At 37.9% G+C, this 15,462-nt stretch overlaps 1 protein-coding gene across 4 annotated transcripts in view; it reads right to left on the bottom strand.

Annotated features, from left to right (window-relative positions):
• The window catches only part of sun1b (Sad1 and UNC84 domain containing 1b), a 42,062-nt gene that overhangs the window by 9,968 nt on the left and 16,632 nt on the right, over positions 1-15,462 (bottom strand). For 3 of the 4 annotated variants that reach the window (XM_056233009.1, XM_056233001.1, XM_056232992.1), the window contains 11 exons: positions 9,439-9,657; positions 7,323-7,516; positions 5,582-5,815; positions 5,217-5,297; positions 3,773-3,880; positions 3,454-3,552; positions 3,069-3,162; positions 2,408-2,466; positions 1,137-1,342; positions 786-1,046; positions 274-366 (listed from right to left, as the gene is read on the bottom strand). In XM_056233009.1, coding sequence (XP_056088984.1) covers positions 274-366; positions 786-1,046; positions 1,137-1,342; positions 2,408-2,466; positions 3,069-3,162; positions 3,454-3,552; positions 3,773-3,880; positions 5,217-5,297; positions 5,582-5,815; positions 7,323-7,516; positions 9,439-9,584 — 1,575 coding nt within the window. In that variant the 5' untranslated portion in view covers positions 9,585-9,657. The remainder of the gene's footprint in view (positions 1-273; positions 367-785; positions 1,047-1,136; positions 1,343-2,407; positions 2,467-3,068; positions 3,163-3,453; positions 3,553-3,772; positions 3,881-5,216; positions 5,298-5,581; positions 5,816-7,322; positions 7,517-9,438; positions 9,658-15,462) is intronic. The other variant, XM_056233016.1, reaches the window with a different exon arrangement.

Below are 15,462 nucleotides of genomic sequence, written 5' to 3'. Positions count from 1 at the left end.
CTCGGTGAGCAGAAGAGACTTCTTTAGAAAACTTTTAAAAAATTGAATAGAACCCAAACTTTTGAATAGTAGTTTATGCCTTTTTTATTATTTTATATTATCAGTTGGCACTTTCTCTTACTGACTCTATATTTTCTTACAGAATACGTTGCAATGGCAAGAAATAATCCGAGGACATGGGAAAACAATCTCTAAATTGTAATTGCAGTAATTCTGACAAGACATGAAGGCATCAAAAGACAGAGAGAGAGTGTGTGTGTGTGTGTGTTCTACCTCAGTTCTAGAGTTCAGGTTCTGAAGCAGAAGTTCCAGCTCGGCTAGTCGAGTTTCGAGACTCGTCTGTTGCTGCACACGCTGTTCCTCAGTCTGGAACACACAGTGAGAGAAAAACAACTACACATTAAAAAGACAGTTGTGGGTAAAATAATGCCACTGGGGACAGAGGGAGGCATGGATTGTACATAAACACAGCAAAACAAGCAAAATGCCTTTGCAACTTTTTTTTATCAGTTAAGGCCCCGATATACTCATGGTAAAGCTCTTTTTCATTCTTCGTTTAGGGGTAAAACGAAGAAAAAAAAGGTGGCAGGAATTATTTTAAAAGAAAACCATATAATAATGACATTTCTGAATAAATCAGTGGAGAATAACATTAAAAGCAGGACAGTCCCATAAAAAAGTTTCCAAATATTTACCTTTAAATGATCATTTTGAACCCTGTATTTTTGTAACTAATGATCAAAACAGAGGAAACGACCTTAACACAGAAGCTTGATAATTCTCACCTCTGTCCTGCTGACCGTCTCTCTCTCCATCTCTCCCTCGAGTGCACTGAACTTGGGCTCGAGGAGCTGCGAGACCCACAGGCCGAGACTCTCTCTGTCTGTTTGTGTGTTTATCTGGTCCTGAAGGGCCTGGACGAAACCCACGGCCTCCTCATGCTGCTGCTTGACTATCAGCTCCCCCTGCTGGACGCTTTCCCACAGTGACGCCACACGCTGCTCGAGTCGAGCCAAACGCTCGCTGTCAATGGACCCCGATGCAGCCTGACAAGAGTTCAGATTAGAATTAGATTCAAAATTCATGTACTTTATAAATATCAGATTTGACTCTAGTGATTGGTCCTGGTTCGTTACCTGAGAGATCGCTGAAGGTGGGATGCGTTGTTGTTCTTCAAATAGTGGTTCTTTTATAAAAGAAGGTAGTGCAGGTAAAGAGGGAAGAGATGGCAGAGAAGGGAGGGAAGGAAGTGATGCGATAGAGGTGACCGCTGTTTTCCACTCTGTGAGGTTTACAGCTGGCAGGAAGGACAGAGCGATGGTTGGACCGAGATACCATAATCCTAAAAACAAGAGAAAGGAGCGAAACCTTAGAGACAGGATCTCTAAATAAACACAGTCTTTGTTCAAAAGCTCGTACACGGAGTTTATGGACTTTTTGGTACAAAAACACAATCGTAATAGCTTTTAAAGGCACTTTCTATGATAATGATATTCAATTTACGTTACTATGCATTTCAGGGCAACAACTTCAACTTCACATCAGCGTTTTGAGGAGGGAGAGAGAAAGAAAGAAAAAGAGAATGTGTGTGTTTGTGCAATCTTGGATAAGTGTGAAAGTAGAATAAGCAAAACCATCTGGGTAGAAGTACATATGATTGCACAAGTGTGGCTGTTTATTAGTGCCAGTGGTTTTGTGAAGGAATGTCTGGATCATTACAAAGGTTTCTGTGCCATTATACCAAAAAAAAAGGAATTGCAACAACAATGACTGTCTTTAATAGAACTCGTCTGTGTATATTAGATTCAAATACGAGAAGGTATTTTACCGTCAACGTTATGCTCTGTGACATGCTTTTGATTACCACGAAAGCACTTACAATGGAAGCCTAGCAAACAAGTGTGCAGCAAGCTCCATATATATTTGAAATATGCAAATACACTGTCACAGAAGTAAAACAACATTTGCAAACATTGTATGTACTAAAATGAGTCTAGTGAAACAGAATCACTTAACCATTTCTGTGCAAATATACAGATTACTCTGTTTCTGAAAGAAACCTCTTATGCTAACCAATATGGCATTTATTTGATCTGAAATACTATTTTCATGTTAGTATGTAATATAAGCAAAAGGTCTTCCACCTGGAAAAGTAGTCCCACCTCAAAAGGACAGTTTAGACTTTACAAGATTTTTATAACATTAAAATATATTTTTTAAAAGTTTCAGATTTTTTTACATTAAGTGAATGTAAGAGCATGTAACAAGTGACTGTAAAAGTGTTTTCCATAAGTTTATACGGCATCTCACAGATGCTGAAATTAAATAAATTGTATTATTCCTTTAACATTAAGTACTAATATTCCTCTAATGACAATATTACAAATCAATCCAATTCAAATCTCACCGAACAGCAGCAGGAAGGGTAGCAGAAACAGAAGAAGCTTCAGTAGTTTGGGCAGACACCTGACAGACAGAGAGAAAAATACTGTCAAAAAGAGATATATATATATAATATTTGCATCCTGACCAAAGAGTAATATCCAGCAATATTATGGATTTGACTGCACTTTACACTGATCAGATGAGAAGAAAGGTTGAACTGAATTGAGCTGAATAATGACACTGTTTTCTTCCACTTTATAGCTGAAACTATATATTTTTTTAAATGTATGAATTTTGCATCAACCACCCTGTTATTGAACTAAACTGTCAACACTGAACCGACTGGAGCTGAATAACGGCACTATTGTCTTTAGTAGAGCTGCTCAAAGCTGAATTGAACTTGTTACATAATAAATTAATTTTACAGTTAGTGAACTGAATCAACACTGAACTAAATTGTGCTGAATAAGGATACTATTATCTTTTTAGAGCTTGTCTCAAATTTGATAAAGTTTGTATCAGTGATTGTTATTTTCCAGTTTATTACTGTGAAGCTACTTCGAAATAATTTCTATTGTATAAAGCGCTTTAAAATAAAGATGACTTGACCTGACTAGAGTGTGTTAAAATAATAAGCAAAAGCACAATATTTACATAAAGGCCCAAACACTTTTAACTTTTACCTGGTGAGTAGAAAGACGTTGATCAGAGACATGAGCGCCACCAGCTGATACCATCCTGTTCCCAGCCACCAGAAGGCGCCAGTCGCTGCTTTCCCTGTTCAGAGCAGAAGAGGAAGTTATAATGGAGCGATAGTTAGTCCATGTTACTCATTGACAGGTTTAAATGATTGAGGGAAGAGAATTATTAGTCAAAGAATCAGATACAGAGATGGATGCACTCGAATCACCAGAGCTGAAAAGTTCAGGAAGGAAGTGCAGGTTAAAATGATTTCAGTCTTCAGAAAGAAATCATATGGGGCCTCACTGTGCCAAAAACTAAATGATGTGAGAAAGAGGAGGAAGTGAGAGAGAAAGGCGTGCATGCTGGAGTCTGAATCATATCGACCTGGAGAACACAGTGCCAACCACAGCACGGACTTCAGCTTCCGAGTCACAAACGCACCGGCAGAGCCGAAGCTTCGGCAAACCTTCAGAAGACCGTAACCTGAGTCAACCAGAAGACATTCAGACAACATCCTGCTATCCAACACATCTTTCCCCCAAATTGCATTCTAGTGTCTTACACCTTAGCGAAGACTTTCAGTGAACAAATGGATAGAAAACACAAGTAAAGTCGTGAAAGCTTACAAAAAGAACAACACAAAAACGTCTCTCCTGAAGCGATGTCTACTAGGAAGGTGTGTAAAGATCTGAAGGTGTATAACCTGTGTAAGAAACAAGGGCCCACAAGGCTGTGAATACGTGGCGGGTGAAGGAATAGCGTTTATGCTCCATGCGTGTTTCCATGTGCTGCTTCCCTTTGCAGTCATCGCCTGTAAGTCAGCAGTGACGACATCAACATCAGCATCACAACTCATGGAAAGGAATACAACTTATATAAATAAAGTCAAGAAGAATATAAATTTATTAAATAATATACTCAAAATGGTACACTACCATTTTGGGTCAGTAAAATATATACTTTTGGAAAGAAATCAATACTGTTATTCAGGAGCGATACATTAAATTGATCAAAAGTGACAACAACATTTATATTGTTACAAAAGGTTTTTATTTCAAAGAAATGCAGTTCTTTTAAAAACTTTCTATTCATCAAAGAATCCTAAAAAAATTCATCAGTTTCCACAAAAATATTAAAGGAGAACTCCGGCGCAAAATGAACCTTTGGTCTAATTACACATTGTTACCTAGTCAACCGTTATCTGAGATTTGTTTTCATGATTATCGAATGTAAATAGTTTTATCTCTAAAAACAGTTTAGCCTATAAAGCTAGTATAACGCTAGTATATTGGGCATGGAGTAATGACAAATAAAAATCGCTTGTTAATACCACTAACAAGGCTGAAAATAGCCCCACACTAGCACGGTAGCATAATGAGGGTCCCTACCTTCAAACCGAAGCATTGAGAACTTTGTCAGTGTCCAGACAGTTTAATAAGAAGATATTTTATACATACAGTCAACTTCGCGTATACAGGCAGAAGCCATCTTTGAAAAACAGTCTCTACCAGTCGATCTACGAACGCCGATCCAAGTGCGCTGGTGAGATGTGAACGAGCTATAAGTTGTGATAAGGTGAGCGCGAACAGTAAGCTTGGATCGGCGTTCGTAGATCGACTGGTAGAGACTGTATTTCAAAGATCAAATAAATGAGACTTTTTTTTTTTTACAAAACATAAAAAAAAAAATCTTACTGACCCTAAACTATTAAATGGTAGTGTATGTTAAAATATCAATCTATAAAAATAATACATTCAAAATGACTGAAAACATAACATACATGTAATTAATAATTAAAAAAAACACTAAGCTGTAAAGGCAGGAAGTGTCTGATAACTCAAAGGTGTAGATACATTGATTTATTGTCCCAATGACACTCTGGTTGACAACATTGAGTGGACAATTTGTCATCCTTTATCTCATTCAGAAAGGACCATCACAAGCTCTGTTGACCGTCAGGCTTAGGTTCTGTCCTTAAAGTAGCCATTCAAAAACAAATAACCCAACAAAAATCCTGTTGATGCCCTTTCACTACAGAAAAATGTCCACATCATAAGTTTTGATAGTGCATTAGCAGTAGTTTTTGAGCATTTTGTAAATGTCTGCTGCTGAAGCTGCTTGTGCGCTGAAGGACCGTGTGTACTTACAGAGGGAGCCGTTGAGATTGAGATGTCTGTCTGCGGTCGCCAGATCTCGTACGTTCACACTGCCACAGTAGCTGTCATGAGCTGAAACACACGTACCACAAAAATCATCCCCTGCTCACCTAAAATCCCAGCATGCATTTCACTTCATTCAAAAGAGCAAGCATGAATTTGCATACATATATATATAAAAAAACATAGCACTAAACCAGAATTACACAATGCCTCATACATTTAAGGTGACTTGCTTATTGGTCTACTTCAAATATTCATAGTGAACCAGAAATTACATTCAGTTTTTTAAATTATGGAGAAGCATAAAAACAGTAGCGATGTTTGCGAATTGACTAGATGGATGTCCTCCTCACCTGTCCTGTCATTGTCAACACTGTTCAGAGAGGTGGTCACAGTGGCATCTACAGCTGTCTGATGCGGTGAAGACGCGGAGTACGGTAAAGTAAACACCGTTTCATCCTCCTTCCCGTCTGCGTGGAACGAACAGTCCTTACAGATGTAGCCGTTAGCCAGATTAGCGTGCGCCTCCGTTTTACTGGCATCTCCATTCTCCAACAGAGAGCTGTGAGCCGTTCTTCGTCTCCGTGCTGAACACAACATTAGGAAAAATAACAAATAAATGAATAACAAGAGTCAAAGCACACTGTTAAAGAAGCCATTTTATGCCCGTTTACAAAGTCTTGATTTTGTTCCTGGGCCTAATAGAATATGCAATGAACTTTGATTGGTTGGACCAGTGTGTTGTGATTGGTTAAGGAATGTAATACCATAAACGATAAGTTTCATCACACTACTAACTCAACCAGGCCTGGCACATTTATTTTGCGTATGCCTTAAGTGGGATTTATTTAAATGAGGAATATTGTGTCATGTTTGTCCCTAGAAAGAAATCAAGACTACAATTCGCCTTTGGCTAAGCCACACCCTAGAATGTAGATTGACCAATCACAGCGCAGCCAAGAACGAGCTCCCACAGTGGTCCGACACTTTTTCACAGCGCTCCATTGACTTTAACACAGGCGTCTCATATTTTTGGTCTCGGCAGGCTATTACCGTCGTAGTTTTATCAAAAATATGGTTAACGTTGTGCCTGGGGCATTTGTAACACAGATGCGTGTTTCCCAGAGAGGTTGGAGGGGGGTGTCCGTTTTTTTCCCTTCCCAAACCGAAGTCAAATCCTGACAAGTGTCGTCTAGCACACGCTGCTAATAAATAAATAACAACGTTATACTCGCGTAGTCCGTTTGCTTTGTAATAACGATTATAGAAGTGAATAGAGACCTACCCAGCTTTGCATGAACAGTGTTGCTCCTTGATATTGTTAGTCCCAGCCTCCGTCTCGATTAGTAGGATATGCGGTGGTTGATTTTTTTACTGTGACCGGTATGCTTTTGCCTCTATTTGGATGCCTTGTTGTTCCTTGCGTTTCACCTGTATGTCGTGAATATAGCCTTCGAACGTATTGCAGCCCCTTTTGCCTACTTCTATCGGACACTTTATTTGCTGCTTTATAAAAGTTTGATAAAATTTCAGCAGGAAGAGCTGTCACAGCATAAGCCATGTTGATACCAGAGCCCAGATGAAGTTTGTTTGTCGGACGTAGCAACAGTAACTAAGGGGGGCGGGGCTTAGCCAAAGGCGAATTGAGGCTTTCAGGGATTTCAGAAACAGTGTTTACTGATATAGAGAATAACTCCCTTCGGAGTGACTTTGTGCTTTGTAACTTTGCAGAGCTTTTTCATGCTCAAACAGCATCATTAACACACTAAAGAAAGTTGAAAATGTAAAAAAAAAGGTCTTTTTTTCAACTGATGTGAAACACAGAGGAAAGATGATGATGACCTGCCCTAGAGTTATTTATTCTGCTAACTTAAACAAAATCTTGAACTTCCAACATAAACAGTTGTTTATGCATAGTTTATATAGTCAGGCTTATATAAGCAATAGCTACAGCGTGACATTTGCCTAAAATAACAACAATTACAGTTTTCACAAACTTTATGAATTATAAGCACTAATTAATCGTGCAGAATTTCAAATGTAAATGTGTTTTGACTTCATGTTGGCTGTGCGTACTCGTGAAAGGCCACTGACCAGAGTACATGTGTGTGGTGGAGCTCTGTCTGAGCGTGGACTTGTCCAGCAGGCTGGAGATCAGAGACGCATCACTGGCGGTACTGTTGAAGCTCAGGTCTGATGTGCTCTGATCGTTCTGTGGAGTCTGAGTCACGCTCTGAGACTCGTACATGGACGACCCCTGCTGCTGCTGCCTCCTGCTCCGCACAGACCTGCGGGACAAAATACACTGGGTCATTACATTTCAAAGTGAGGATCACTATGCACTTCTATTACACCCTAAACAAAGTCATTTGTTGCTGCCACAATTTTTTCTCATGTGGCATATGGAAATATGTAAAGAATATTTTCCTCTGATAGTGAGGATCATATAATCATTAATGGCAAAAGTCACTGTTCATTTTTGCTAGTGGAAGGAATTCGGTTCGTCTATATATGTTTATATATATATATCTTTTTTTTTTTTTTTTTTTTTTTTGCAAGATCTCTTATGCTCACCCAGGCTGAATTATACTTGAATAAAAATACAGTATACATTTTGTGAAATATTATTACTAAGTAAAAAAATTATCTAATATATAGTAAAATGTAATTTATTCCTGATCAAATGGAAAGAATCCATCTCATAACCTCTTTAATGCATCCTTTATAAATAAAAGTATTAATTACTTAAAAAAAAGTCTTGACCCCAAGCTTTTGAACGGTAGTGTATTGGGAGTCAACGTTGGACATTTGTGTCAAATTAAACATCCTTTCCACTCTGACTAAAAGCTTTGGTGTTTAGGACATATCATATTTCTAGACTGGAGCCTGCATCACCCACACAGCTAAACATATCAGAAGCATATGCACTAAGCACTATGCAAAAGCTTTAATGCATCCAGTGTTTCCTCTACATTCATTCTGCCGTGGCGGGCCGCCACACCTAAAATCATCCCGCCATGGCTGCAGCTTCTCAGTGAGGTCCGATATTGTGCATACTATTGTGTTATTGTTAAGCTAAAGGCATAAAAAACATTGTAAAGCACCATAAAGTTTTCGCACTATATTCCAAGACTTCTAAAGTCATGCAATAGCATAATGTGAGGTAAAAATGAATATTTAAGTCGTTAAGTTAAAGTTAATGGAGACTCATCTCTCCTCAGTCATTCTCCATTCAGCATTCAAACAGCGCGTCGCGTTCGGTTACGACAGTAACACGACGACACTCTCTTCAAGATCAATGTTCCCATTATTATACTTTATTTGTATATAAAGGTCTATAGTTTGCATAAAATGACTTTATCTTGCTGGATTTTATAGCGCTTTCTAAATCATATTCCTTTCTCCTGGGTGTCTGTTAGATTACAGCACTGGAGTGGAGAGCTCAGAGCACTATGAATTGTTCTTGGGAATATGGGAATATCACTCAAGGGCCACGCCCCCTCCCCATGGCGAAATGGGCCTGCCACCATGGCTGGAAAAAATCCTAGAGGAAACACTGGCATCTATTAATTAATACTATTTATTGAAAGACAAAATACTACTCGTCCACTTTATTTAAAAAAACAATTCAATAAATGTGCATTCTTAAACTTCTTTTATGGGTCATTAAACTGACACAAAATTAAGTACCGGCAGGTAAGTTGTACGAACTTGCTGTAAGTCATGTCAAATATGTGCTGCCAGGCTGATCGCACAAACATATCTTTTGGGGGGGATTTCTGTAAGGTTGAAAAGATGGTATTTTCACTATGTCATTCATTTTTCTTCATTCATTTAACTCAAGCACTAACATGTCAGTAGTTGCAGGACAACCTCTCTTACTAGTGCAAGTTGTAATGCTAACTGTCACTACTTGTATATTTCTTAAATCTATAGTTGCGGAATAGCAAAATTCAATGCATATAATAATACATTTTAAGATGAACCTCCTTTCCTTGAACAAAAGGTGTCCACAGTAGTAAGATAAAAGGATACATTTAATGGCTTTAAGAGATTCATTTGCCACATGATTCATTTGGCAAAAACAGAACAAGGATCATTTTGTCCTCACGTATTTGTGCTGGTATGAGGCTGTGCGGGTTTACCGATAAGAAGTCATGTTTTACACTCGGGTTGTTATCTCAAACTGACAGAGAGATGAACATCTGACCTGTTTACGTTGCTGCTGCTGCTGGTGGTGGTGGTGGTGCTGGTCCGCTTGTGGGAGCTGACATTGTGATTCCCCGTGAGCTCAGTGAAGCTGTTGTCACCATAGAAACCACTGCTAGTCTGTAGTCTCAAACTACGCCGTGACATTCTGGGCGAGTCGTACACAGGATTGATTTTGTGCTCCTTCTCAAACTCGAGGGCTGCGGACGAGTAACTTGAACTGAAGAGAGGAAAAAAAACATGTAAATTCTGATATAAGATTTTCAAATGCTACATAAAATTGTCACATGTGATATAAGATGCATGATATATCGGCCACCATATCAGTATCGGCCGATATACGTTCATCTTTAATGTTATCGGCCTGATAAGAAAATTAGGCCGGTATATTAGTCGATAAATAATGGATTATTTCCTTCAGCTGAGACGCTGCACACTGTTCGCCATGATGGTTTTGAATTGCTTGAAATATGATTGGAATCACTTCAAAAATGAAGATTAAGTTGAGTGCAACATGTGCAGCGCAAGTCTGATTTAGATTTATCAGCCAATATATCGGCTATCAAATATAAAGAATTATCGGTTATCGGACAAAACTTTCATATTGGTGCATCCCTAGATATAACCTGTTGATTATAGCTGCTTAAGCATAAGTTTTATCTTCTGATAATGTCAGTAGTAAAAAAAAAAATAATCCAGAATGAATCCATTCCAATTTAGCACATGCATTGAAAAAAAAAAAAAAATACTGGAAAAAAAAAATTCAAAATTTGAATTTGAACGACACAGGAACATTCCAAACCGATGGAATGTTATGAACTTTTCAAAGCAATGAATATACTTTTAAAGCTCTCTAAGGCTATAATTACAGGTGACAAATGTGAGTTTTGCACCTGCCCAAAATCGCCCGGCCTTTCAAACCGGGTGTGCAGTAAGGGAAAAGAGGCACAAAAGAGGCCTAGGGCAACTCTACAGGAGTTACAATCCTCCATTAAAGAAATGGAAGAAAGAGTTGACAAGATGACAACTGCGCACAAACCTGTCTAGCTCAATAAATCTGACTTCAGCTGCAAGAAAGTCTTTGTTGAAACATTTAATCTTGGCTAAAGATGAAGAAAGTTAAAAAGCTTTAAATGAATGAATGAGGTAGCTGGTTGGTGTGAGATGTTTTGGCATAAACTAAAAGTTAAAGATGTTACAATTAAGCAAACAGAACTATCAGTGATTCACATTACATTCAATACTTGCATAAATGGAATGCATAAAAACAAAAATGATTTGTGAACACCTGAAGGGAACTAGAGGAGGGTTGTGACATGACGAAAAGTGAACCGTTATAATCACTTAAATTCTAAAAATGTCAAATCAAAATAAAACTTCAATATTTCATGTGACCATTACCTGACATCAGAGAACCAAGAATAAGCAAATGTGTAGTTAAATGAAATATTAACTTAAAATATTCATATTTATTTATATTGAGATTTTGGGAATCCCTGCTCTGGGATAACGCTCTCAAACACACTGCTAAACAAACTGAAGAACGCTTTCATAAACATCAGAATACTATATTAACTATTAAGTGCAAAAAAAGGGTCAAAATCACATTACATTCTAACATTGTAACTACAAAATTACAATCTAAAAAAACAAAAATAATGATTTTTAAAGCAGAAGTTAAATTGACTAAACTAAAAATGAAAATTTATAAAAACAAAAAGCATGGACTAAATGTTAACCGGTAAAAGGAACACACATTCACTCATCTGAGCGTAGTAATTTTATTAGCCTACATTTGATTACTACATTACAATGGTCACTTTATAGTTATTGCCATCATAAAAATACACTTAAAGGGATACTCCACCAGTTTTTCTTATTAAACTATGTTATTCCCTTAACTAAGACGAGTTGATACATACCTCTCTCGTCTCAGTGCGTGCACTATATCGCTCTGTATTGCCGCAAAACTATGTTAGCACTTAGCTTAGCCCATGCATTAAATATGGGCCAAGCAGAGAAGCGACCAAACACTTCCACGTTTTCCCTATGTAAACACAGTTACTCGAGTAGTGTAACTGGACCTGGGCTGGTGACACAAAATAAACCGTTACGCTTTTCTAAGCGTTTAAAATTGATGACTATATTGTATGGCGGAATACCATAACAAGTGCTTTTGAGCACTTCGACTTGGCGCAATAATATCTTCACTCGTGAAAAGTCCTCTTACCGGCTCCCGCTTCCTCTCCCCCTCCCTCTGACATTTCCGTCAATACAACCAACGTGACTTTTACTACCTGTGCTATTAGCAAACTGCAGATCATTTGCAATGGCGGACTTTGTAGATGATTATGACTTCTTTGTAGAAGACCCAGAGCCATATCTGTTTGAACCCGAGTACACGGAGGAGGAATTAGCTCTTATGGACCGTGAGAGGGAAGAAAGATATGATCCAGAACAGACCGGAGCTGGCGAAAGACCACGGGCTTTCTGTAAGTGATCTGAATATTGTTGGTGTAGCCTCATCCTTTAGGCGTGTTCCTGTGCAGGTATAGTCCTCCTTTGTGAAATGTTCGGAGCAAACACGCCACTTCTTCAGAGTCATCAATGGTGTTTTGGGATTCTTGTTCAAAGCAGCTAACCAAGCTCTCCGCTGTATGTGGTGTGTTGGAATTCGGTGAAAAATGACAGCACTATGTACATTCTCCTTATTTTCACAACCCTTTACGATGCACGCTTTAACCATTATTGTACACAAACTAGCTTCCAACAACCTGTTACTTCGTCAACTCCGCTCGAACTACTACTACCGGCGCATGTCACGTTGGTTGTATTGACGGAAATGTCAGAGGGAGGGGGAGAGGAAGCGGGAGCCGGTAAGAGGACTTTTCACGAGTGAAGATATTATTGCGCCAAGTCGAAGTGCTCAAAAGCACTTGTTATGGTATTCCGCCATACAATATAGTCATCAATTTTAAACGCTTAGAAAAGCGCAACGGTTTATTTTGTGTCACCAGCCCAGGTCCAGTTACACTACTCGAGTAACTGTGTTTACATAGGGAAAACGTGGAAGTGTTTGGTCGCTTCTCTGCTTGGCCCATATTTAATGCATGGGCTAAGCTAAGTGCTAACATAGTTTTGCGGCAATACAGAGCGATATAGTGCACGCACTGAGACGAGAGAGGTATGTATCAACTCGTCTTAGATAAGGGAATAACATAGTTTAATAAGAAAAACTGGTGGAGTATCCCTTTAATTGAAGGTTTAAAAATTACACATGGCACATTTATTAGCAACATGTACAATACACACGTGATTCTGATTGAATCCCCAGTTTATTGACATTTAGAACAGGCTCTAACGACTGGCAATAAATCGATTCTGAATTTATTCCATAAACATGAGCCCAAAGTGTGGCACTGCCATCCTAAGCTGTCGCGAGGATATACTAGAGCTGCATGATTCTGATAAAAGAACGCGTTCTCGATTCAAACACCCACGCAATCTCTTTCCTAAATGACAATGATTCGCCTTTAAAAAAAAAAAAAAAAAAAAAAAAAAAATAATAATAATAATATTACACAGCACAATCATAATAAGAAATGTTTCTTCTGAAGGATCATGTGACACTGAAGACTGGAGTAATGATGCTGAAAATACAGATTTGCATCACAGGAATGAATTACATTTTAATAGAAAAAAGTTATTTTGAATTTGAATCATAATAATATTTCACAATATTACGGTTTTACTGTCAAAGATCAAAGCCTCTGTGAACATACTAGACTTCTTTCAAAAGCATTTAAAAAAATCGTATCGACCCCAAACTTTTCAACGATGGTGTGTATGAAAATCAAAATACTGTTATAGACAAAACTGCTTGTAGATTTGTAAAATAGACACAATTCTGTTCATAAGTCATTCCAAGCCAGTTGACATGGCCAAATAAATCTCAAAAAGGCCAAATCAAAATATTACTTATTCAGCAGCAATCACAAATCAGACCAGAATATTATTATCAACAACTGAGCTGGGCACAAGTCATGCGTAAACACCACCACAGTGTCCAGAACACAAAAGCACAAAATAAACCGAGAAACGGAAATGAGAAACATCTTAAAATAACAGTCCCTTAAAGGCTGTGTCTTTCCTGTGAGAAATACCCACTGGATCTGCGCCAAATCAGATTAGCTTCACCCCTCCCAAAGCTAACACTTCACAGAATTACTAGAAGGCACTTTATCTTCAACATGCACAATCTCTAACCTTCAGCAATATGACATAATCCATGTTATATCAAATCCTGAACGATTTCTGGCTTTGCAGCTGGTTTATTATTGGCATAGGAAATGAAAGGGCTCGGTTACAATAAACGAGAAAATACTACTAATGAATACAGAAACTAAAAATAATTGTATAGAAACAAACAATGAACCAGGGCTGCACAATTTTAAAGAAAAATTGCGAAGAATTGCGTTTTTTCTAAAAAAAACAAAAAAAACAAATAACGAATAATAATACATTTGATCAGATAAAATTGCCATTAAGATTTTTTACTAATTTAATATTACATTGTAAAATTACAATACTGATATTTATGGCTGTCTTAAAGGGATAGTTATGATATAGGCTAATGAGTCGGCGTTCGTAGAAACTGGAAGCGCTGCACTGTGTTCATTACGTGATCAGCGTAGGAGACTGACATGGAAGAACAGAAATTGTTGAATAAAGTCATTATTTCTGTTGTTGTTTTTTGCACACCAAAAGTATTCTTGTCGCTTAATAACATTAAGGTTGAACCACTGCAGTCACATGGACTATTTTAACAATGTCTTTACTACCTTTCTGGGCCTTTAAAGTTGCTGTCTATGGATGGTTCAGAAACCTCTCGGATTTCATCAAAAATATCTTCATTTGTGTTCTGAATTATGGGTTTGGAACGACATGAGGGTGAGTAATTAATGACAGAACTTTCATTTTTGGGTGAACTAACCCTTTAATGTCTTTATTTTCAAACTTTAAACCATCGTTAAACCCCAAAGTTCATTTAGAAAACATTTAGTTGAAGTAAAAAAACAATAACTAGCTTATAAAATATAACACCGCAGACATTTACTGCTTGACATTTTATTGCAGCATCATGCATGGTTAAGACCTTAATTATATCTTAATTACTCGATTAGCACACTTTTTAGTGCAGATGCAGACTTACAAAGGTCAACCACCTCCCCAGAATCCATCTTCCACACACACACACAGACGAGTGACAGGAGGAAATCTGATTAGCGAGAACACATGAAGCTCACAGTGAGATTAAGGACCCGAGGGCTCACGCGCGTCTGAGCTCAGGGCTTTATTTCAGAGAGGCACTACAGGGTCTGAGTGGGCTTGACATCAGCTCCTGTTCTACGGTCAACAAGCAGCGCCTTGCTCCACTTCAGTATCATTACTGCATCAGCTGACCCTCTTGACCAATCACTCGCTTCCCACTTACTATCTCAAATACTTCATCCCTCTTCCTTCACCTTATCATGATATTGATTCAGTCATATTCAGTCAATACTTGTATAAGAATGCACTGGTTTTTAAATAATACTACAATAAGCCAATGATTGGCTTAATAGTAATTGCTTCCAAAATGATATTTTGCAATATTACTCGTAGCGTAATATGGCTCCGTGGAATACTTCATTCTGATTGGTCAATTGCGGCATCCAACCGTATGTATCAACCAGTTAAAAATTGTCACCAGCGCTATACACTTGCTAGGAATGTTTTTTCTTCATGGAAGTTTTGTGTTTGGCTAATAAAATATTAAAACTCAAATCAATATATGAAAATCTTGGCCGACTGGAGTCCTGAAATTTAGAAAACATTAGAAAAAAAACACGTTAAATTAATTAGCTGTGCACTGTGCGCAGTACTTGGTAGCCTTGTTGTTCGCCTAAACGAATTATAAATAAACATAAAAAACTAGTATGCTATTTGCAGTATATTAAATCATTTTTGTCCTAATTATTTTGCA

This window comes from Rhinichthys klamathensis, unplaced genomic scaffold, assembly GCF_029890125.1.
Source record: "Rhinichthys klamathensis goyatoka isolate OS25496 unplaced genomic scaffold, OSU_Roscu_1.1 h1tg000015l_1, whole genome shotgun sequence".
Lineage (NCBI taxonomy): Eukaryota > Metazoa > Chordata > Actinopteri > Cypriniformes > Leuciscidae > Rhinichthys > Rhinichthys klamathensis.
Note: the sequence above shows the minus strand (reverse complement) of the source record. Positions and strands in the feature narration are given on the sequence as shown.